Below are 24,802 nucleotides of genomic sequence, written 5' to 3' on the forward strand. Positions count from 1 at the left end.
ATGTACATCTGGGGATGTAGGTTGGGTAGGGAGACAGACAAGACAGACAGGGCAGGAAAAAGGGGTGGTGTATAACACATGTGGGGGATAAACACCTTGGACGGGGAGGGTGTTTGGGAATCAGAGGCCCATGAGCCCCCATATGGATATGGTGGGACTGACATCCCCACCTGTAGGCAATCATGACTGCACCTTCACAGCCCCAATGGTGGCTGTGCTGGGGGATGGACAGGAGGGGCAGCCTGCTCCTCAAGGTGTGCCAGGCATCCCTCCAGCTGGTGCTGCTGGCTACCCAACTGAGAACAGATGACACTGCACACCATACCCCAGAACTGACAGTGGATGATGAGCTCATCTCTGAGGCTGTGCCCAGGTGGTGCAGGGCATGCAGGAGATGAAGTTCCAGGTTGGGTCCCACATGTGCTGGGGCCAGGTGCCATGGCCAGATGGGGTGGGACAGGTGGATCTGCTGGGATTGTCCTTCCCAAACATGCTATGGTGTTGAGGTTTTCCAAGATATATTGGTTATTCATGAACAAAACATTTCAATTTTAGTTTTAAAGGCATGCATGGGTGTTAAATTAACACAAAACAACAGATATGAAACAGTTGCATAGCAAACAGAACACATGCATAACTGGAACAGCAGTAAGTATTGTAACAGCATGCCAGTAACAATGATGGAAACAGGCTGCCAACAATGGCATTTGAACAAGATATGTTAACATGCTGCCAAATAATTATGAGACAACAGACAACAGGCAGTACTTTGGCACAACACTCTATCTACCCACCTTCCCATTAACATTGGCGTCCCTCAAGGGTCCATATTAGGGCCTCTTCTTTTCTCCATATTTTTCAATGACCTTCATCTAGCAATCCCCCAAGCTACATGCATTCAATATGCTGATGATTCTACACTTATATGCACAGCCACATCCACTTCCAAACTTCACTCCCTTACCCAAGAGGTATTTAATACAGTAGAACAATGGTTTACACAACATTGCCTTCTTTTGAACCCCAAAAAAATTAAACTCCTCCTTTTCAATCCTACTTGTAAATCCACCCCAATAGATTTCTCAGTTACATCCACTAATGGTGCTCCCACATCGCCTGACCCAACTACCAAACTACTTGGTATCACCATAAACAACAATCTTAACTTTGACATCCATATCAACAATACTATAAAAATGTTAACAAAAAACTAGGCTTTCTCTACGGAGTCAAACCCTTCCTTTCACCAACAGTCAGAATAACTATTGCTTATACCCATCTAATCTCTACACTCCTCTATGCCTCACCCATATTTACTAATTTAACTAAAAATAACCTCACCAAACTGGAAATCTCCTACAATAACCTTGTCAGGTTTGCTACTGGCAACCCATTCAGAACCCACCACTGCTATAATCTTAAGCAGCTAGGATGGCTAGAAATTCAGAATCTGCTTAAATTCCACCACTAACCATTGCCCATAAGACTCTCTACCAACCTTCCAGTACTCCTATACTATCTACCCTCATCATCCCCTATAATAATCTGAAATCCTTGTGCTCATCACACAAACTTCTTGTAAATACCTCCATATCTAATAACAGGAAGGGTATTCTCTTTTCAGTAATACTGTTGGAAAATCCTGGAACTTTCTCCCCAGTGAACTTTCCTCAGTTTCCTCTACGTCTCTTTTCAAAAACAGACTGAAAATATTTCTGAGAACACACTGGCTATGTCCCTGTACTAAACCTGACTAATCATTTCTCTAATCATGCGCAGGGTCCCAGGCAGTATAAATTCAAAGAAACAAGATGTAATGTCCAGGCAAGACTAGTTATCAGCACAAATCCTGCCTGGGACCCTGCACATGGTACTGTGTTTTATTTTGATCATTTATATTCTTGTAGCAGGGTCCGAGCTCCGTTGGCTTGGTGCGTTGTTGTGTTTGGTTTACGTTTATTTCTCTAATCATAACAGGCACTGCCTACCCACTACTTCCCTATAACTAGTTCTACTTTCCTTACTTTCCACATTACCTTTTTCCTTACCCTTCTTTTCATCCCCTGAGCTTACTCATAGTGTGACAACTCTCCCCTGAGCTTACTCATAGTGTGACAACTCTTTATTAATATAATTGCACAATATGCCTCTTTTATTGTTACTTTCTGTATTCTACCTGTAATTTGCACTGTGCCTGCCTATTGCACTGCAAAGTATTCTACCCTCTCTGTAATTTGCATTGTACCTGCCTTTGGCACTGTGAAGTATTTCTGTCCTCTTTGATCATTTCTGTGTTAACTTCAAACTTCAAATGTTCTTTGTAAATATAAATGTATTCATTTCTTCTTATCCCAGACCATATCTCCCCAGACTATAGTATATAATATACCTGCATTTTTGTATTGTACCTGAATTTTGAAATGGGAGGTATTTAGACCTCTGTGATAATTTCTGTATTAACCTGTAACATAATTGTAAGTAAAAATATTTTTGTTATTTTTCTGCAAGGAGCTTATCTCCCCGGGCCACTACTGAAAATGGACATGTATCCAGTTAGACTAGCCTGGTCAACAAATGTAAAATAAAATAAATAAAATAAATAAAAATGAGCAATAATGCAACACATGTCCCAATATTAGGCTTTGTAGAAACATACCCGTAGTTTATGAATAATAATTAGTGATGCAGATGAGGGGTGAGGGAAGAGAAGAAAAGTCGATTAACAAATGCTTAGGTCTCTACTTTTATAACAATACTGCTCTATACTCTAGAAGTCTGCCCTCACTTTACAGCTACCTATGACCTACCTATGACATACATATATTTTGAGGTGGGCCATGTAGACAGCATTCTATACAAAGGTGCCCACACGGTGGGAAACTGTCAGGTTGCTACCCACCTCAGTGCACAAGTCACCTCACATCTGATTGCATGCTCAGTACAGTATTACTGTCATACTTAGTGTGGATGACATCTGCCACAGCAGGGAGAGTGATGCCTTTTGGAGGATGGCCACATCAGTAGGGGAATGTAAGACAGTGGGAAACTTACACCTGGGAGAAGTGCTGCTGACAGAAATTTGCAGAATAATCTGTGGGTTGATTGATTACTTTCACTGTACATCGGGGCAAAATGTAGAGCTATGTATGGGGCAATTTTTGTTTTGCAGAAAATATGCCTTTTTTAAGGTGAGAGTGGGATGTTGGGGAAGGACTGTAGGTATGTTTGGGGAGGTAGGTTGTGTGGGATAGGTTGCATTTATAGACAGGCAAGAGAAACAAGACAGCAGACGGGTGGTATATGACACATGAGGCGAGTAAACATATTTGATGGGGTGGGTGGTTGAGAATCCAAAGCCCATGAGCCACCAAATGGATACAGTGGGACTGAGGTCCTCCACCCATGGGCAGTCCCCACAGCTCTTTCATGGCCCCAAAGGTGGCTGTGATGAGGGCTGGACAGGAGTGGTGGCCTGCCCCTCAAGGTGTACCAGGTGACCCTCAATCTGGTGGAGCTGCCCACCGAACTCTGGTCAGATGGTGCTGTGTACCAAACCCTAGAATTGACTGCAGGTGACAGGCTCCTGTCCAGTCCCACTCTCAGGGAGGGGGACAGGCCCCATCCCCTGAGGTGGTTCCACCCAAAGGTGGTGCAGGACCAGTGGATGCGGAAGTCCTGGGTTGGGTCCCAGATGTGCTGGGGCCCAATGCCACAGCCATATGAGGTGGAACAGGTGCATCCTCCAGGATCTGCCTTCCAAAACGTGCTATGGTGTTGAGGTTTTTAAAAAAATATGTTAGTCATGAGCACACATTTCAAGATTAGTTATAGCAGCATGGATGTGTGTTCCAACTAACCCCATAAAACAAATTTGAAACAGTTGCATAGCAAAACAAATACATGCATAAATGGAACAACTGTATGCATCATAACAGAATGCCAGTAACACTGATGGCAACAGGCCACCAACATTGGTATTTGAAAAAGGTATGTTAACATGCAACCAATCAAATATATGAACAATAATAGAACACAAGTCCCAACATTAGGTTTGGAGAAAAACATGCCTGTAGTATATGAATTATAGTATTGATCCAATTGAGGGGTGTGGGAGAGACAAAAAGTCCGTCAACAACTGTTTATGCTTCTATTTTTCACAACAGTACTGCTCAATACTCTGTGGATCTGCCCTCACTTTACACCTGCCTATGGCCCATAGCCTCTGTAGCACAAACATGCCTATTAAACTGTCAGCCTAGAATAGTATGGGGCAAACTGTGACAACTCTGCGTACATGACTAGAAGGGACTCATACATGTCAGGGTTACATACCTGGCACAGGAGGGGTACCCTGATCTGCTGTTATGTCAGCATGCTACTGGCATACTTCAACTGGTTTTCTATCTGTGTCCAGGGTTATTGGCAGCAGTGACCACTAGCTGTGACAGCGTAACACCTGAGAGACATGTATCAAGAAGAGTATATGTTGTATGTACCTATCCTACTGTCATTTGCTGGCATGTGGTGGGACAGTTGAACAGTTCTACACAGTGTATTAGTATACCCTTCATACAGCTACTACTAACATTTCCTTACCTGTAAAACCTGTGGAGAAAATATCTGTTAACACTACCTGACTGTTTTTACATTTATTCCTGATTCCTTGTGTGTAGATATGCACACATCTTAGTACCCGTCCCTGGATTTGAACCTTGTCCAGGTGTGCAAAATTAGCAACTAAGCTATTTATCATCACACTGAGCTACTGGGTAACTACGTTTCTTGTTTCACTGGTTTATGCCTAATAGTCTCTTGGTTAGACAGTCTGAACTTGTAATCCTGTGATGCATGCATGACAGATAGTTATTGTACTGTGCATTAATCCTTTGGATTACTACAATCTGGAAAGCAAAGGTAACACAAGGCAATGCTGGCTGGAACATACTTTGCAATTTTCCACATTACTATTCAGGATTCAGAACTTAGTGCAGTATGTATTTCACATTTCAGTTATATCTTGTTTTACAGCTCCACCATCTACAGTTTTTCTTAACACTTGGTTCACAGAATAACCTCAGTTAATGTATACTGTTGCAGCTATATTTGCTGTGAAGAACCTGTATACATTCTATATGTCTGCAACAACATATCAGAATAAACACAACAGTTTTTGTAGGGATCTTTATTGCACATAAATATTAGACGGTCAAACTTGTTTTGTTTATTCAGTTCACACAGTAACAGTATACCTACTAGCAGTAAGCAATGTACTCCTTCTTAGCTATTTGAGCAATACACTGCAAAATAGATTTGTACTGACCAGCCTGTTGGCTCAGCCTCAGCAGTCTGTTGGCATGGGCTTCTACATTACTAGCCCTCTCTGCTGCAGCTGTATAGAAGAAAACAAACATGCATAATTGTCTATCACATTCTCAGGCTAGTACTTGCTATAAACTACTTGATAGTAATACTTACTCACTACTGGAGCATTCCTTGCCCATGCATCTTGGATCCACTGGGCCAGGAGTGCCCCCGTCTACCACTTTAGGTCAGCATAGTGGTGCCGTACCTGCTCACCAGTCTGGGGGATGCCAGTAGGACTGGTGAGATCATGTGCAAGATGGTCCTAAGCTTCTGCTTTGAATTGTGATACCTGGTACTGGCCCTGCAGCAGTCTGTCCTCATGGTTTTCTGCAAGGAGTCCAGCGATGACCCTGGACTCCTGAATGCTCCAGCTCTGTGTCCGAAAGTGTGCTTCTTCACCTACACCAGCCATAGTATCTGCACAGATAATCTATAACAGATTCTGTCTATATTCCTGCCTGCTCCATTTAAATAAGGTGATATTCCCACCCTTTACTGTCACTGGACCTTTTTTGAAGATGTTAAGCTCTGCTAAGCAGTGCACAAAGCCTGTAAGCTGAGTTGAACAGTGCTTAAAAGGGTGTATACAAAGCACTGCTTAACAGTGCGCAAATCCGCTTAGCTGAGCTACCTGCTGCTTAGCATTCATGTCTAAGCAATGCTTAAACCTGGTAGTATAGCTGAGCATTGCTAACCATTGCTCACTTTTCATTGTTAGAAAATACCAGAATAATATCATTTACTTTACATGACATTCCTCTACATGCTTTCATTATATTAACAAAGACTTTGACTATACTTTATGGGACACTTGTGCATACATGGGTGGTTTCACATGTTATATGCACTCACACTACCATTTAACACATGCTGCACTACCCTGTGTGAAAAAAAAAGTTACTACATAATTTAAGTTGAAAAAAATAATTTTAACACTGCTTTCCCATTTAAAAATAACTTGTCTGTCTTGGTACTCAAACCATGAACACCTGCATGTAAAGCTGGGATTCTAACCACTACTTTATCTCAGTTTGGGAATTTCAACTGTATATTTTTATTTATCTCCTATGAGATGTTTAAGCAGACTTAAGTGGAGGGCCATAATTCGCACACCTGCTCAGCTACACTTAAACATGCCTTATTATATTATTATTATTATATTATTATATTATATAGTGAGTATTGTTGTTTTCTGACAAGTCATTGAGGACTGCAGTCAGGAAATAATGGCATACATTTGACTTTCAGACTTCTGTCCTTCGGAAACTCATGCTAATGCATAACCTGTTTTCTATCAACTTTTTAAGTTTGTAAGAACAATATTTAAGAAGTGTCCCTATTTCTAAGGTTTTGTTCCCCATTATTTGTGCCTTTGCCCAGATTTCCTGCTTTAACAGGTTGCAAGTTGTCATTCGGCACTTTTACAATGCAGGGGGTGTGTGTCACAGAACCTGTCACACACCCCCTGCATTGCTTTCCTGCTCCCATATGTATTTCATTGTCCGCAGACACTGAAATACTCATGTATTTCATTTCAGTGTCCGAAGAAATTGAAATACTGGCATAATATTAGAGAAATTCTCTAATATTATGCCGCATTAATTTTAGAAAGTGCCGTATGGCACTTTTTGAGTGCAGGGGATGTGTTAATTGTGCGAGCAGTGCTAAAACACGCCCCCTGCACTTGTTCATTGTTCGTGTCCATACAGCCCTTATCACTAGTGCACCTTCATGAATATGCAAGGCATGCTGCTGTTAGGGCTGTAAGGACATGGGCATGGTTCACTCCATGCAGGAATAGCATTATTCCTGCACAGAGTTTATTGAATCCCAGGCATAGACTTGTTGTGGGTTTTCCTTTACCTGTGACTTGCTTGTGATAAAAATAATTACTGTAACTTACAGTGCTGACTGTTAGAATTCAGATAGTTATGTAGAAAGTAGTGTTGTAGTGTTTCTAAATGTAGGGTTTTCTCTTTACGTTTTTATGTGAAGTATCTAAACTAATTTGGCAAATATTTTGTGCATTCCCAGCAGTAGTGGCAGCATGCATAGTACTGCCAGGCAAGTTAAAGGTATATGCCCTTTTCCCCACTGTAGTGTGATCCTGGAGTTAGTATATATAATTTGGGGGGGGGCACAGACCCCCACATTGTTGGGTGTTGGGGGCATAGTTCCCTCACCTGGTTTGGTTGTACATTGTCCCATTTCTGTTAGGAGGGTAAGTAAGTAGTTTTTAAGTTCTGGGAAGGGTTAGTTATTGGTGTTCTAAGTGTGCTTGCCTATGGTTTAAGATTTAGTATGTTGAAATTCAGCACTGTAACCTGTCAGTGAAATGGGAGTCAGTTAAATGAGTTGTCAGTCAAATTAAATTTAGGTCAAATGGGTGTCGATCAAATGGGTGTCGGTCAAATGGGTGTCAGTCAAATGAGTTTTAGGTCAAGTGAAGTAGATCTGGAAAAATACCTACTTCACAAGGGAGGCAACTCCAATAAAATATCCAACTTTAGACCCATTTCTATTCTCTCCCATCTTTCATAAATCCTTGAAAATGTATTCATAACCAATTAATGACTCATTTACAAACAAAAAATGTTCTTACCTCCGTCCAGCATGTTTCAGACCAGGGCACAGCACTACCACAGCTCTACTAAACTTCATCAACACTCTTAACGTCAACTGGTTTCTGCTGTGTTTCTGGATCTGTCCAAGGCCTTCGATAATGTTTCCCATAAACTTCTTCTGAAACAACTCACTTCATTTGGCCTATCAGAAGAGTAGTCTGTTTCTGTGTATAGAATTTAGCCTATAGAAGTCACCCCCATACCCAACAACTATAGGCATGACAATTGAGGATAACCTGAAATTTGACTTGCATGTGCAAACTCACCAAAAATTAGGGGTACTCCATAAGACAAAAAAAATAGTTAATTGATTCATCCAGGAAACTCATGGCTTCTATACTTCTATTCCCCACTTTACTATATGGTTCCCCTGTACTGCTTAACATTCAAGCTTCCATACAAAATAAAGTAAATCAGTACTACAATAAAATAGCAAAAATTGCTACTACCTAATCAAACGGAACCCATCACTTCCATCATTGCTTAGCCCTAAAACAGCTTGATTGGCTTGAATTACCCAAGCAACTCACTTACACCCATCTACTCCTAGTCCACAAATTAGCATACAAACCAGAACAAAGCAAAGCCCTACTAGATTTATTGCATGCATATAACTCTGCTAGGCCACTTTGATCTAGAAACAAAATGATTCTCACTACCTACAAACCATAAAAGTCAGCAGGAACTTCTCTCTATTCCAGCAATGCATCTCACTCCCGGAACTCTTTCCCCTCATCCCTTAAACATACTAGCAACCTTTTCAATTTCAGACCAATCTAAAAAACATCTGACATTTGCAACTGTACATGCACAACCCTCAAAACACATGCATGACCATCTACTCACTATAACTGTAACTTTCTCATTCTAAATTCACTAACACTGCCATACTTTAGCAGGTGGTAATGGCCTAACATCAAATGTAGCTCTCACTTTACCATTCTACTAATAGATGCTTTTCTATATCCTCATCCTAATTGACATTAACTAGTATTTATTTCATCTCTAGTGTCATTTCATAACATTCTCACCTCACTAATACTAGTCTGTTCTCTCTCTCTCTCTCTCTCTCTCTCTCTATATATATATATATATATATATATGGGTACATATCACTTCACCTAAAACTCATTTCACCAAGACCAAATCACCTAAAGTTCATTTCAGCTAAAACTCATTTCACCTAAAATTAATTTCACTGATAAGTAGTAATCTAAAGCAGTTCAATGGCATATGTCCTTTTCCCCACTGTAGTCCGATCCTGTTGTTAGTATATATATATATATATATATATATATATATATATATATATATATATATATATTAAGGGGGGCACAGCCCCCCCATTGTGGGTTTGGGGGCATAGCCCCCACCTAGTTGACTTTCAACAAATAATGTAAAACAAAACCAGACACCATAAAGCCAAAGTAAGTGGGGGCTACACCCCCACACCCCCCAATGTGGGGGGCTGCACCCCTCACCTCCCCCAACTGTATATACTAATACCAGGACTGCACTACAGTGGGGAACAGGATGTATACCTTTGACTTGCCTTATTGTACTACTTGTCAGTGAAATGAGTTTTAGGTGAAATTAACTTTAGGTGATTTGGTTTTGGTGAAATGAGTTTAGGTGAATCAGTTTTAGGTGAAGTGATACATAGTTATATATATATATATATATATATATATATATATATATATATATATATATATATATAGATATATATATATATATGTCCTTAATGTTCTCTCCAGCACATTACTCCTCCTCATCTCATTATATTAGTATTCTTTGGCATCAGAATATTCTATTATTTCTCACCTCAATATAATATAAGAAATATAGCTAATATTTTAAATAACTAAATATTACTCATCATAGGCTCTCCACTTCTTCAAAGTGTCTTGCTACTTGCAGTGCATATTCTATTCTTAATCACAATCTCTTTTAGCAGCATTCTGTAAAAGTATTTCAGTCTGATGTGGGGGCTCTTATCTCTTTGTGTATAAGGTACCTCCCAATCCATTATAAAGAGTTTTACCTGTTGTGGGGCTTTTCTCCCAGTGTATATGCTTATTTGTTAGCTATTGCATAATATTTTATATGTATTTGTGAAGCCTTTCCCCCCAGCTCATTATAAAATATTTAATCTGCTATGGGACTTTTCTCCCCTTGTATAAAGTTACTCATCAACTTATTGTAAAATAATTAGTTTATTTTGGAGCTTTTTACCCCTTGTAAATAATTATTTACAACTGTTTCAATTTCTTTTTATCTGTTGTGGAGCTTTTCTCCCCGGGCTTCTGCTGAATATGGGCTATTGGCTCAGTTGGACTTTCCCAGTTACCATAGGACAAATAAAATAAAATAAAATAAAATAAAGTAAAATAAATGACTAAGACATTAACATATTTACTGTTTAAGCCCTGCTGCATTAAGGGTTCAGCCTGTCCACAAAAAGATGACAACTTTTTGTAGTTGTGTTTTCTGTAATGTCTATATACATTGTTTGTCTGTTAATATGATATTGAACAAACCAAGCAGAAACTTCACAGTGTGGAAAGTGTGAAGTGTCACTCCTTGAAATATGTTATGCATCTACTTCACTAATAAAATTTGAACTTTAAAATACGTACTACAAAATAATACAAAAGTAGGTAGTACACAATGGAATATCCTTTATTGAAACACACAAAAAAAGCAATCTTAGTTGAGTATAATGAAAAGCATTAAAGTCATTCATTAATTTATATCTAATCAGGTTATTTGGAGCAAGGGAGTATTTACAAAGAGTGGTTAAAAACATTAAACTCATTCCTTTAATCAAGTCCCCTTTCCCCCTTAACAGCATAGTGTAAACAGAGACTGTGCTACCTTAGAACTGAAACTTAAAAGCTAGAGACAACTTAAAATATATAATATAAGAACAGTTTATTAAGGCTAACCTACTAATCCAAACTTTGTTAATCCAAGCTTTATTAATTAAGAAACCGACTCAGTAACACAATGACTAATTAACTAACAAAATGATCTACTACTAAACATCTTCAGAATACATATTAGGAACTTATAAACTGATACACTTTCAACAAAGATTGCTTTCATACCAAATAAATACTTCATCAGGTTTGTGTGTGTCAAAAACATATCATAATAGTAATGAACATGTGTATACATCTACAAACGAACACCTAAGTAACAAAAAAAAAAGAAAATGAGCCAAAGGCACAATAAAAAACACTAAAAAAAAAATCATAAACTGACCACACCAGTGGTAAGAACATGAGCATTTTGACTTTATTAAGATCCACACAATGAAGTGACCACTTTGTTATGTGGATATTAATAAAGTCAAACTGCTCGTGTTCTTACACTGGTGTGGTTGTTTATGATTTTTTTTATTTTAGTGAACACCTAAGTAGTGAAAACTGTTAGAAATAAATAGTGAAAATGTTAGAAATAATGCATTAAGGTCCTGGGGATCTATTCAAGCATGGCATCTAAGAAAGCCCTTAGTTTAAATGAACAAAAGTATCAGAAAACAGTACCAATAACGGTTATTTTCTTTGAAAAATATTTGCAATGTTTGATGTCTGTTTATAACAATATTAGCATGTATGAAATTAACGTGTAATGTCAGCCTTAATCAGTCCCATATCAGACTTTTAATAGTCTTTTAAACAGTGAGGCAGTTTTCTGAGTTTTAGTATGCCTTTTATGGAGCAATAATAGGTTCATAGATTCATAGGTTCATAGGTAGATACTAGGCTATTGGCCCCGAGGGCCAAAGCAAGCCTAGCCAACATTGTATTGGCTTTTTCCACCCATGTAGTGTTAAATTCCTGCCCTCTATCGAGCAGAACCCCAGACATAATCCCAGGGGTGAATTTCTTATCACCCATCCACTTATAAAGGTTTTTCTTGAAGAGTGCTAATGATGAGCTCTGCTTGATGTAGATGGGAATTTTGTTCCACAGCATGGGGAGTCTCTGGGACAAGAATATATCCCTCCAGCATGTCCTATTTATTGTTGTGGTGAGGTTTAGGGTCCCTAGAGCATATAGCTCGGGGAGATTGGGATTTCTTTAAGTGGGGCATGTCCATCAATTCCAGGTTTGACATAGCTTTATATGTCAGACAGAGGTCACCTCGGAGTAAGTGGTATGCGACCGAGTAGAGTTGAAGTTTCTTGAGCCGGTCAGCATAGGGCAACTGTTTGAGGCCTGCATTCCTCTTGGTGAGGTACTTTTGTGGCCTCTCCAGTTGTTGTAGGTGTCTTGTGAGGTACATCCCAAATGGGGCATTGTATTCAATGAGGGGTCTGATAAGTGATGAGTAGAGAGGGACGATGACTTCCTTATTTCTAGATGAGAACCCTTTTGTGATTAGGTGGGCCATGTGGAAAGATTTTCTGACCACTGTGGCAATGTGGTTATCAAAGGAGAGGTTACTATCTACTTGGGTCCCAAGGTCTCTTATCACGCTTTCTGTGTTAAGTGAACTTCCCCCTATTTGGTAATTCATGGGTACCGTGTTTTTACCAAAGGGGATAACAATGCACTTTTTGGCATTTAGCTTGAGGCCATATTTTTGACACCAGGTGTCTGTCTCGATGAGGCCCTTTTGCAGGATGCCTACGTTGACAGGGGAATTGATAATGGCATCCAGTTTGCAGTCATCTGCGAACTTGGTTAGCCATAGACCCTCAGTCTTCGCTTGCACTTCAGAGAAGTATATACCGAACAGGAGAGGTCCCATGGCTGAACCCTGGGGCACTCCACTTGTCACTGGTTTGGAGTCAGATCTGGAGTCTGCAAATCTCACCGTGTGGGTTCTGTCTATGAGCCACTTGGCCATCTATCTCATGATGTAAGGGTTTATGTTAAGGTTTATGAGTTTATCTATGATTCCTGAATGGCTTGCCCTCGTTTATGGCCTTGGTAACTGTTTTAAAGATGTCTACCAGGTTTAGGAGTCATGAACTATCTTTCACAGATCCAAATTGAGTAGCACCCAAGGTTTGGAGGTTATCAATGTCTTTGTTTATGAGTTCCATGATGATATGCTCCATAGTCTTGCAGATCAGGCTTGTCAGACTAATAGGTTGATAGTTCCTGGGGTCTGTGGTGGTTCCTCCTTTGTGGAGTGGGATAACCGTTGCTATGCACCATTCTGTGGGCATATAGCCTGTCATGAGGCTATGATTGAACAGGGAGATTATGTGGGAGGCTAATTCATTTTGGAGTTTGTGTAAGATGCAGTCTGGGATGTTGTCTGGTCCCATGAATGCTGTGTTTTTGGCTTTAGAGAGTGCCATTTTTACCTGTGTGTTTGTGATTGATGGGGCTGTACAACCATCTGGTATAGTTATAGGCCCTTTGAAAGGTGAGGGGGGAGTAAACTTTGCACTGAACCTTTCTGCCAATATGTTGGCAATATCAGTTGGCTCTGTATATTTTGCGCCATTCTGTTGTAGCTCAGTGCAGATCTGGGTGTTGCCGTGGATATTCTTGACATAGCTAAAGAATGCCTTGTGGTTGTCTTTGGAATTTGTGGCAGTTTTCTTTCAAAATTTGCTTTGGAGGATTTTATGAGAAATCTTAGTTTCTTAACGAGGCACATCTCTTTTGCAACAGTTTATTCCTTCTGTTGTAGAGTTTGTTAATGGCAGGGGACCACCAGATCACGTCTTGGTTTTGTTGGGGGATAGCACGATCTATGCACTCATGCAGGTGCTTGTAGAATGCATTTTTTCAGGATTCAGCAGTCGTGACTGTATTGACTATGTTATCCATTTGCAGGGGCATTGCGAAGTTAGCCACCTCAGTTTTGAGTAGCGTGAAGTTCGCTTTGGAGAAATTTTTTATGATAGTTTCCTTGTGTGGGGTGGCGTTGGGATGTGGATATCTAGGGTGATTAGTTTATGGTCTGATCTAACAAATGAGGAGTTGATCGCGGGCATTGAACACCAGTCACCCATGTTGGTATTGACCAGGTCCAGAATATTGTTGCCCCTGGTGGGGGTGTTGACAACTTGATCCAGGGCATTAGAGTTTATAAATTCCAGGAAATGTTGAGCAAGGGGATTAGTACAAGAGTAGTTTTCCCAGTTTATGTTAGGGTAGTTACAATCACCCATTATTATGGTATTTGGTTGGACCCTCATTTTTTCCAATGTCTCCAGGAACGAGGAATGAGGGTCCTGGGTCAAGGTAGGGGATCTATAACAAGCTACAATTTGGAATGTATTTTTGCCCAGGGTTAGTTGCACTTGGATGATTTCAGAGGCATCGTGTTTTGCAACTAGCTTGGAGGCATGGATGTCCTTAATGAATAGGGACACACCTCCACCCTTTGTGTTTTGGTCTGGGTTTTGTGGCCAAAACGTGTGGTATGAATTATAGCCTGGTAGTACTGGGGTGCTCTCGGGAGCCTTGAACCAGGTCTCAGTCACTGCACAGATATCAATGTTCTCCATTTTGAGAAGTTCTTCGAGTGAGTGCATTTTGAGGTGTAGATTCCTACAATTGAGCAGTGTTGCCCTCAGTTTTTTTGGCACCTGTAGTTCTTACAGTGGTGGGTTTGTTTTATGAGCCTTGCATAAAAAGGCACTATGGGAGCGGCAAGAGCCTTGGCCAATATCCTGAATCCCAGGGGTGACAGGTGCAGGCCATCTCTGACAAAGCATCGTGGCCTGTCAAGCATGTCATCCCAGTCAGACAGATACTGGATCCCCTTTGAATGACACCAGAAGCTTAGCCAATTGTTGAAGTTGATCATCTTATCCTTGCACTGTGGTATAATTCTTGGTGAAGGCAGGATGCTACTCAGGGCTAGGGTCATACCTGCCTGGGCTACAAGATCGGAGAGCTCTTCCATGTCTCTTTTCATGTAGTCCAAGGAGGTACGTCTCAGGTCATTTACACCAACATGGACAATGACAGTAACTAAGGCCCAGTTTTCTAAAAGAGTTCAGTTTCAGCTGCCACAGTAGTTCACATTTTTCTAAAAGATTCTGGATGCCTCCTTCCACTTCCAAAAGGACCACATGATCAATAATTTGAAATTCAAAGCCAGGTTGCCTTTTGTGAAGCAGCAGGTGCCGAGCCAGTGCATTATTTTTGTACTTGACTCTAATTTCGAAAAGATGGCCAGAAATCCTTCTTTTAAGTCTGTTGAGCATTTTTCCCACATAAAATGCTAAACAGTCATTGCAGCTTGCCCTGTAAACCACCTGCATTGAGTTATAGTCACCTCCTGAGTTGGTTTTAATCAGTTTCTTTAAATAAGGGTAGAAAAACATGACTCCCTTCTGTATCTGCTGACAAAAAACAGTTGGTTCCACACTTAGTGGTGCATGTATCCAATGGTCTGGGCCCACCTTCAACCTAACTCCTGATGTTTCTGGGTTTCCTATCTACAAAGGAAAAAGCTTCTCCGAGGAAGTCTATTAGTTACAAGCTTTCAATAATGATGGCACCATTCCCTCTAATAATATTAGTGACATTGTAATAGTCAACAGTAAAAGTCAATATAACAATTCTCTTTAGATTTATAGACATGTCCATTAACATTGTGATATGTTTTTTACACACAAACCTGATGAAGTATTTATTTGATATGAAAGCAATCTTTGTTAAAAGTGTTTCAGTTTATAAGTTACTAATATTTATTCTGATAGAAGTTTAGTGGTAGATCTTTTTATTAGTTAGTCATGTTGTTAGTTAGTTGGTGTCTTAATTAATAAAGCTTGGATTAGTAGATTAGCCTTAATAAGCTGTTATTATATTATATATTCTAATTTATTTATAGCATTTAGGTTTCATTTGTAAGGTAGCACAAACTCAGTTTACACTATGGTATTAAGGGGGAAGGAAGACTTGGTTAAAGGAATGAGTTTAATGTTTTTATTGCTCTTAAAGGAGAGCCACACCCACAGACTCAAAAACACGTTTATTTCATCATAGTTTGGTGTTTCCTACATTTTAACACCACTCTGGGACTATTTACAAGTATTTAAATATTTTTATACATAATTTCTCAGTCTGACCACATGGGGTCTGGCATCTTGAAGTAATTTTGATTGTTTAGTCTGCCTCTAGGTATCCTACAATGTAGTGCTTGTGTGCAAAAATTACACCACACAGGCTTTGTTCTTCCTAAAGCTCCTGTCACTTCATTGATTTTACATGCATGCACTGCTGTCTTTCAGTCCGTTAGTTTTAAGTAGAATTTCATGCTGTTCAGTGACTACTTAAAACACAAACAGTGCAAATGCCATAGAATAGACTTTCAAATTGCTTTTTACTGCTGCCTCTTTTTAGAATGGCTAAACTGCAGCCTTTTGTGAAGCCTGAATTTTACTAGTTTGACTCATCTCTTATCCCCCTTCACACTCAACTTCCCTAGCTGTCAAAGTGCTAAGAGTAATTTGAGCTGTTACCTACTGTGATTGACAGCTCAATGCAGGAGACTTGACTCATATACAGTTTCCTTGTTCTAGCGTTTAATTTCTTTATGGGCAGAGGAAAGATCATGGAGCTGTGACATCACAGCATGGGTGAGTTTTTAGGACAGTAGTGGTGATGTCAGTTTGGGGAGGGAAATGGTCAGAAAACTACATTTGTTCAGTGGCCTTGATGACATCAGTGAATTGGAGACTGCAGCAAGGGTAGGACAAAAGTTTTTTGAAAGTGAAACCACCACAGTACAGTAAGGTATTGTTATAGTGGAGAGAAACAGTCAATTTAAAATATTTTAAATGCTATAGTTTTGTTTATTCATAGCAGGGACAGTAAATAGGGAGAAAAAGACAGAGAAGTTGAGCATTTAATAATAGAATCCCATTGTTGTCCTTTAACAGAACCACCCTCTGTAACCACTTCCTTGCTCCAAATAATCTGATTATATATAAATTAATGAATGCCTTTAATGTCATTATACTCAGCTAGGATCTGATTTGTATGTTTCAATAAAGGATATTCCATTTTTAAGTCAGCTGTGGATTACCTACTATTTTATTATTCTGTAATATGTATTTTAAAGTTCTAATTTTATTAATGAACTAGATGCATAACATATTTCAAGGAGTGACCTTCACATCCTCCACACTGCAAAGTTTCTGCTTGGTTTGTTTTTGATCCAGTATGGGTTGCATACTGGGTTTTCTGAGACTTTGAGGGATATCATGGATTTTTCTTTTTGCAGTTAATATGATATTGAGTGATCAGTTCACCAAACCTTTGTCTAAGAGGCCTTTGAAGTTCAGGCAAGGACTTTTTAAGCAACTTAGTGTTAAGAAGGCTTATTTGTTTGTCAAAGACATGGTGGGCATTGTTGTGCAAGGTCGTTGTCAGAAATGACATTCTACAGTCTTTTAAGATAAATTGGCCTCCATGATTTGTATATACTTAACACTTCTGACATACGGAATAGTCTATAGGAAGACTCAAACAGCTGTCAATCAGCATGAGGCAGTTCCTGCCTCATTGTGGCTCAGTGTTAATGTTTTTATAGATGATTTCTCCCACTAATGTGGGGGCTTCACCACCACACCATATCACACCACACCACAGTCTGCAAATATACTGCTTCCTACATCACATCCACGTAGAGAAATGGTAACAAACTATTTTCCTTTCTACCAACTTGGTTGCACATCAGAGTCAGTAGACATATGTAGGTTAGGGGTGTTGGGATGAAATGGGGCTTAAATATTTTTGTATAGTGCCTTCATTTAATTTGTTATATTGGTAAAACAGAATGGTGGGGTGACAGTGAGGTAGGTCAAGCTTTGACAAGACAGTCTTAAACAGCAAACATTTTGATACGAGAAATATGTCTGGAATAATAATAAAATCTGATATAAGCACTTTTGTCTTTAACTATTAGACTTCTTCAGATCAGAAAAAATCTGATATGATTGTATTTGTGAAAATCTGAGCAAAAAATCCATCAATGAAAATAACTCATTTGTGAAAGTATGTAGATAAGAAAAACTCATCTGAAATAATATTTATATTTTATACTTTTTTCAATCATAACTGATGTCTTAATAGCTATGTTTCATCTTTACTATGCAGGTTTCAGCTGAATAGAGTAAGATGTCTGGACAAAATGGAGTACACATGTATTTGTGGAAAATCTAATTATGGCTGGGTTAAGCGAATAGTATACCATTTAAAAACAGGTAAGTATTATGCTTTTGTTATTTAATTTGTGACTGGTTAGTTGTATAAAATGAGCAACTAATAATGTGCAGCAATATGTACAATGTTCACTGATACATCAGAATAGATCTATATTTATTAGAATGCGGACTTCTACTTACAGTGGTCATTGGGTCTGACTCACTGCAATCCTTACACATCAAGAAAGCACATGAAAGCACTAATTAACTCTCTAAATAAATGACCCATAGAACACAACGCATAGCAAGTGCTTGAGAATAGTTTAAAGGAAAACCTAACTCCATAGTTGTCAACTCTCTTTTGGTACACTATAAGTTTAAAACAGGTATTGTGGGAGACTGTACAGTTTCAGGTCTAGAAGTACTACAAAAAGGGGTATGTATGCTTCGTCTGATAAAGCACAGCTGTTTATATTGTGGAATCTCATCACTTCGGGAAGTGGGCAATGATACTTAAAAGGAGATAGAGACCACCTCTGTGCAGTTTCCCTGATCTGCCACTCCTGACATTTCCCAAAGAGATCTCCACTGGGTCCTGGTGTAGGAAACATTATTTAGGGTAGGGGACATTCGCCCTTAGCTTGACAATGTGCCTTTTGGGATCATGAACAGTCACAGAGACATGCAATATGTCTGCAAACTTCCTGCAATTTTACATTTTTTTATATAGGAGCATATGCTGGTAATTGCAACATTTCAAGTTTAGTACTACCATGTTCCTAAATTTAGTGATTACAGCATTCAATAATGAGCTTGCACTTTACTGAAACATGGATCCTGTGGCTATTCAGATTACCTCACTAAGTGCCTCACCAGGAAATGCTTATGGGGAAATAATGTGTCATACTATAAATAAGCAGTATGTGGAAGGTATAAAGCCTATCTCAAGGACAACAAAAGCAAGTTGATATAGTTATGGCTTTTAAAGGACCACTACGGGAACAAATGATAAGACATTTTTTTTTACTTTTTCTTAAATTCAGCTCATTGCAAACCTGTATGTACCAGATCAATGCAGTTGCTAGTAATTTTATTGTGTTTATAACCCTGAATGCCCTCCTGGAGGCAGACATCCCGATGAGAATCTGTTTCTTCTAAAGCTAAGCCTTCCCTCAAATGCTCAGCTAATGAGATTATAATTACCATGGCTGGGCTGTCACAACAGAATTCCATAGCTAATATTCAGAGGTTGCAGTAAAAATCCTTTACAGCTGTGCAGTGCCTCTTACAAATGTGCTTTCTAATGATGTCTCATACATTGTATAAAAAGCTTACAGAAGTATCAACTAGTTGATGCGATAACACTCTTTATTTAGAACACTTCTCTCTGATCTGCTTCAGTTTCTGCTCAGGTTACTCCTCCCATATCCACACCCCCAGCTAGCAAGAGTATCACATTTCTCACCTTGCAAAAACAGCTACTTTGTCTTATTTGCATGACAATGCATATCAAACATATTAGCCATCAGTCTGCCTGTGTTCCAGTAAAAGTGTTCCTTGATTGTTCTCTTTACTCTTATCATCTGGCTAGCACTTTCACAGTAAACAATGTTACAAAATGCTTTTATCAATCCTTAAAGGACAACAGCAGGATTATGTTATTAAATGCTCAACTTCTCTGTCTGTTTTCTCCCTATTGAGTGTCCCTACTATGAATAAACAACAACACAGAATTTAAAATATTTTAAATTGACTGTTTCTCTCTACTAGAACAGTACCTTACTGTATTGTGGTGGTCAAAAAACTTTTATCCCACCCTGGAAAAGTGTCCAATTCATTGATGCCATCAAGACCACTGAATACATGTAGTTTCTACACAATTTTCTCCCCAAACTGACATTACCATGACAGTTCCAAAACTGACCCATGCTATGATGTCACAGCTCCCCGGTCCTTCCCCTACCCATACAGAAAGTAAAGGCTAGAACAAGGAAACAGTAAATGAGTTAAGTCTCCTGATGTTAGCTGTCAATCACAGCAGGTAACAGTTAAAATTACCCTTAGCACTTTGACAGCTAGGGAAGTTAGGCATGAAGGGGGATGGGAGATGAGTCAAAGTAGTACAACTCTCTTCACAAAAAAACTGCAGTTTAGCCATTCTAAAAAGAAAAAGCAGTAAAAAGCACTTTGAAAGTCTGTTCTGTGGCATTTGCACTGTTTCTGTTTTAAGTAGTCATTGAACGGTATGAAATGATATTTAAAACTGACTGAAAGACAGCAGTGTATGCATATAAAATAAATGCAGTGACAGGAGCTTTAGGACGAAAGATGCCTGTGTGATGTAACGTTTTACAGAGAAGCATTGCATTGTGGGATACCTAGAGGCAGACTAAACAATCAGAATTAGTTCAAGATCCCAGACCCTATGTGGTCAGACTCAAATTACATATACAAATATTTAAAATATTTAAAAACCTGTAAATAGTCCCAGAGTAGTGGTAAAATGTAGAAAACACCAAACCATGATGAAATAAACATTTTTTTAGTCTATGGCTGTGGTTCTCCTTTAATATAAACACATCTTAAGTATTCCTGCAATTATCCCTGCAAACATACACAGCTTTCAATGGATTTTGACAGCTCACAGATATGGATATATATGAATACTCTGATTGTCAACCCAGAATAAGCTTATTTACTTGACAGAACAGTAAAGTCCTCTGCCTTGTCACCTCTTAGGACATTGATGTTGCCTCATATTTGTCAGTATTGCATTGTAAAAGTGCCTTTCAGCCATAGCCATTAATTGTACAGGTTTCTGCAGAATGCCCAGATGACTGCCTCACATATCTGTCAACCTCCTAGAGCAAGAAAGATGTAGAAGGCCAGAAATAATATATATATATATATATATATATATATATATATATATATATATATTTTCCATACTAAAGAATGTTTAAACATAGCTGAGTGGGTGTGCATGTTATGGCCCTCTACTCGGCATTGCTTAAACATCCCATGGGAGATAAATAAAAATATTCAGCTAAAATGCCCAAACAGAGATAGTGTAGTGGTTTGAGTCCCAGTTTTACATGCAGGCATTCATGGTTAGAGCAACAAAACAGGAAATTTATTGTTACACAGGAAAGCAGTGTTAAAATTGTTATTTTCATCTTAAATTATGTAGTAATTGATTTTTGTCAACTGGGTAATGTAGCTGGTGTAAAATGGAAGTGTGATTGCATATAACATGTGAAACCACCCATTATGCACAAGTGTCCCACACAGTATAGTCACACCCCTTGCTAATGTAATGAAAGCACAATGAGGGATGTCATGTAAAGTAAATCATATACACTTACTAAATGAAGTCATTATTCTGATATTTTTAAAAAATGAAAAGTGAGCAATGGTTAGCAATGCTGAGCTATGCTCAGCAGGTTTAAGCATTGTTTAGACTTGAATGCTAAGCAGCAGGCAGCTCAGCTAAGCAGATTTGTGCACTATTAAACAGTGAACAACATACACCCTTTTAAGCACTGTTCAACTCAGCTTACTAGATTTGTGCATTGCTTAACAGAGCTTAACACCTTCAAAATGGTCCAATGACAGCAAAGGGTGGCAGTATTGCTCTATTTAAATGGTGCAGGCAGGAATACAGCCAGAACCTGTTATAGTTCATCTGGGCAGGCACTATGGCTGGTGTAGGTGAAGGAGCGCACTTTTCGGGTGCAGCACTTGAGTATTCAGGATTCCAGGGTCATAGCTGGACTCCTTGTAGAAAACCATAATGAGAGACTGCTGCAGGGCCAGTACCAGGGCTCACAATACAAAGTGTAGGCCTGGGACCATCTTGCATGTGATCTCACCAGTGCTACTGGCATCCCAGAGGCTGGTGAGCAGGTATAGCACCACTATGCTGGCCTAAAGCAGAGGAAGGGGGTGCTCTTGGCCCAGTGGATCTAAGATGCTCAGGCATGGAATGCTGCAGTACTGAGCAAGTATTCCTATCAAGTAGTTTGTAGCAAATACTAGCCTGAGAATGTAATAGACAGGTATACATAATGTTTGTTTTTCTTCCCTACAGCTGCAGCAGAGAGGTCTAGTAATGTTAAAGCCCATGCCAACAGACTGCTGAGGCTGCGCCGTCAGGCTAGTGAGTACAAATCTATTTTGCAGTATATTGTGCAAATAGCTAAGAATGAGCACATTGTTTACTGCTAGTAGGCATACTGTTACTGAATAAATAAAAAAAAGTTTGTCTGACTAATATTGATGTGTAATAAAGATCCCATCCAAAAACTGTTGTGTTTACTCTGGTATGTTTGTTACAGACATATAGAATGTATACAGGTACTTCACAGCAGATATGGCTGTGACAGCATACATTAACCGAGGTAGTTCTGTGAACCAGCTGTTAAGAAAAACTGTAGATGGTGGAGCTGTAAAACATGATATAAATGGAATGTGAAATATATACTGCACTAAGCTCTGAAACCTGAATAGTAATGTGTAAGGTATCAAAGTATGTTCCATCCAGCATTGCCTTGTGTCAACCTTTGTTTTCCAGATTGTAGTAATCCAAAGGATTAATGCACAGTACACTAACTATCTGTCATACATGCATCACAGGATTACAAGTTCAGACTGTATAAGCAAGACACTATTAAGCAGAAACCAGTGAAACAAGAAACAGCAGTTCCCCAGTAGCTCAGTGTGATGAAAAATCGCTTATTTGTTAATTTTGCACACCCAGACACCATTTGAATCCAGGGAGTGGTACTAAGATGTATGCATATCTACACACAAAGAATCAGGAATAAATGTAAAAACAATCAGGTAGCATTAACAGATATTTTCTCCACAGGTTTTACAGGTAAGGAAATGTTGGTAGCAGTTGTATGAAGGGTATACTAATAAGCTGTGTACAACTGTTCAACTGGCCCACCACATGCCTGCAAATGATGGCAGGATAGGTACATAGAACATGCACTCTTCCTGATACAGGTCTCTCAAGTATCATGCTGTCACGGCTAGTGGTCATTCCTGCCAATAACCCTGGACACAGATAGGAAACAAGTTGAAGTATGTCAGTAGCACACTCACATAACAGCAGTTCAGGGTACCCCTTCTGTGCCAGATATGTAACCCTGACATGTACGAATCCCCTCTAGTCATGTACCCTGAGTTGTCACCGTTTGACCCATACCATTCCAGGCTGACAGTTTAATAGGTATGTTTGTGCTACAGAAGCTATGTGCCATAGGTAGATGTAAAGTGAAGGCAGACCCATAGAGTATTGAGAAGTTTTGTCTCTCCCCCCACCCTCATCTAAAACAATAATTATTATTCATATACTATGAGTATGTTGTTATCCAAACCTAATGATGGGACTTGTGTTCTATTATTGTTCATATATTTGATTGGTTGCTTGTTAACATACCTTGTTCAAATACCATTGTTGCTGACCTGTTGCTGTCAATGTTACTGGCATGCTGTTACGATACATGCTATTGTTCCATTTATGCATGTGTTCTGTTTACTATGCAACTGTTTCAAATATGTTTTATGGGGTTAATTGGAACACCTACACATGCTGTTATAACTAATCTTGAAATGTGCTGTGCATGACTAACCAACATATTCTGTAAACCTTAACACAGTAGCACATTTAGGAAGGCAGATCCTGGTGGGTCCACCTGTCCTGCCTCATCTGGTTGTGGCACTGGGCCCCAGCATGTCTGAGACCCAACCCGGGACTTCATTGTTTGTTGGTCCTGCACCAATTTCAGGTGGAACTGCCTCAGTGACAGGGCCCATCCCTCTCATGGGAGCCAGCACGAACAGGAACCTGTCACCTACAGTCAGTTCAAGGGTTTGGCATGCAGTGCCATCTAAGAAGAGTTAGGAGGGCAGCTGCACCAGATTGAGGGCTGCCTGGCCCACCTCGAGAGGCAGGTCACTCCTCCTGTCCAGCCCCCAGCACAGCCACCTTCGTGGTTGTGAAGGAGAAGTGGTGACTGCCCATGGATGGGGACCTCAGTCCCACTGTATCCATTTGGGGGTAATGGGCTTTGGATTCCCAACCACGCTCCCTGTCAAAGGTTTTTACCCCCATCATGTGTCATATACCACCCCTGTCTGCTGTCTTGTCTGTCTCATCTATGTGCAAATGCAAACTATTCTACCCAACCTACCTCCCCAAACATACCTACAGCCCTTCCCCAAAATCCCACTCTCACCTTAAAAAAAGGCATCTGTCCCGCAAAAAAAACCCCAAAACATTGCCCCATACATAGCTCTATATTTCACCCGCATCTACAGTGAAACTAATCAATCAACCCACAGATTATTCTGCAAATGTCTGTCACCGACACCCATTCCTGTGTGGTGTGAGGCTGTAAATTCCAAATTCTATACATTATTCACAGCGGTTGCTGCAGAAAAATGTAGAGCTATGGTACTTTCCTACACCAATTCTGCACATCCCTAGCTGCTTTTCCTAATGTTTTACCCCTGCTTGCCTCCATTTCATCACCTTCCTTCTTTAATGAAAATGAGTGCAGGTGTAAGCGGGAGTAAGCGGTGCTAAGCAAAGATAACTGGGCTTAACCGTCTGTTAGCATCGCTTAGCTCCACGCAAAACCATGCAAATCAGCTTACAACTGCTTAAAAGTGC

General features: G+C 39.6%; 1 protein-coding gene across 1 annotated transcript in view; it reads left to right on the plus strand.

Annotated features, from left to right (window-relative positions):
• The window catches only part of LOC122806078, a 329,514-nt gene that overhangs the window by 207,538 nt on the left and 97,174 nt on the right, over nucleotides 1–24,802 (plus strand). Inside the window, exon 3 of the mRNA XM_044076316.1 lies at nucleotides 18,074–18,180. Coding sequence (XP_043932251.1) covers nucleotides 18,074–18,180 — 107 coding nt within the window. The remainder of the gene's footprint in view (nucleotides 1–18,073; nucleotides 18,181–24,802) is intronic.

The sequence above is a fragment of the Protopterus annectens genome, chromosome 7.part0 (genome assembly GCF_019279795.1).
Source record: "Protopterus annectens isolate FY-2018-M chromosome 7.part0, PAN1.0, whole genome shotgun sequence".
Lineage (NCBI taxonomy): Eukaryota > Metazoa > Chordata > Ceratodontiformes > Protopteridae > Protopterus > Protopterus annectens.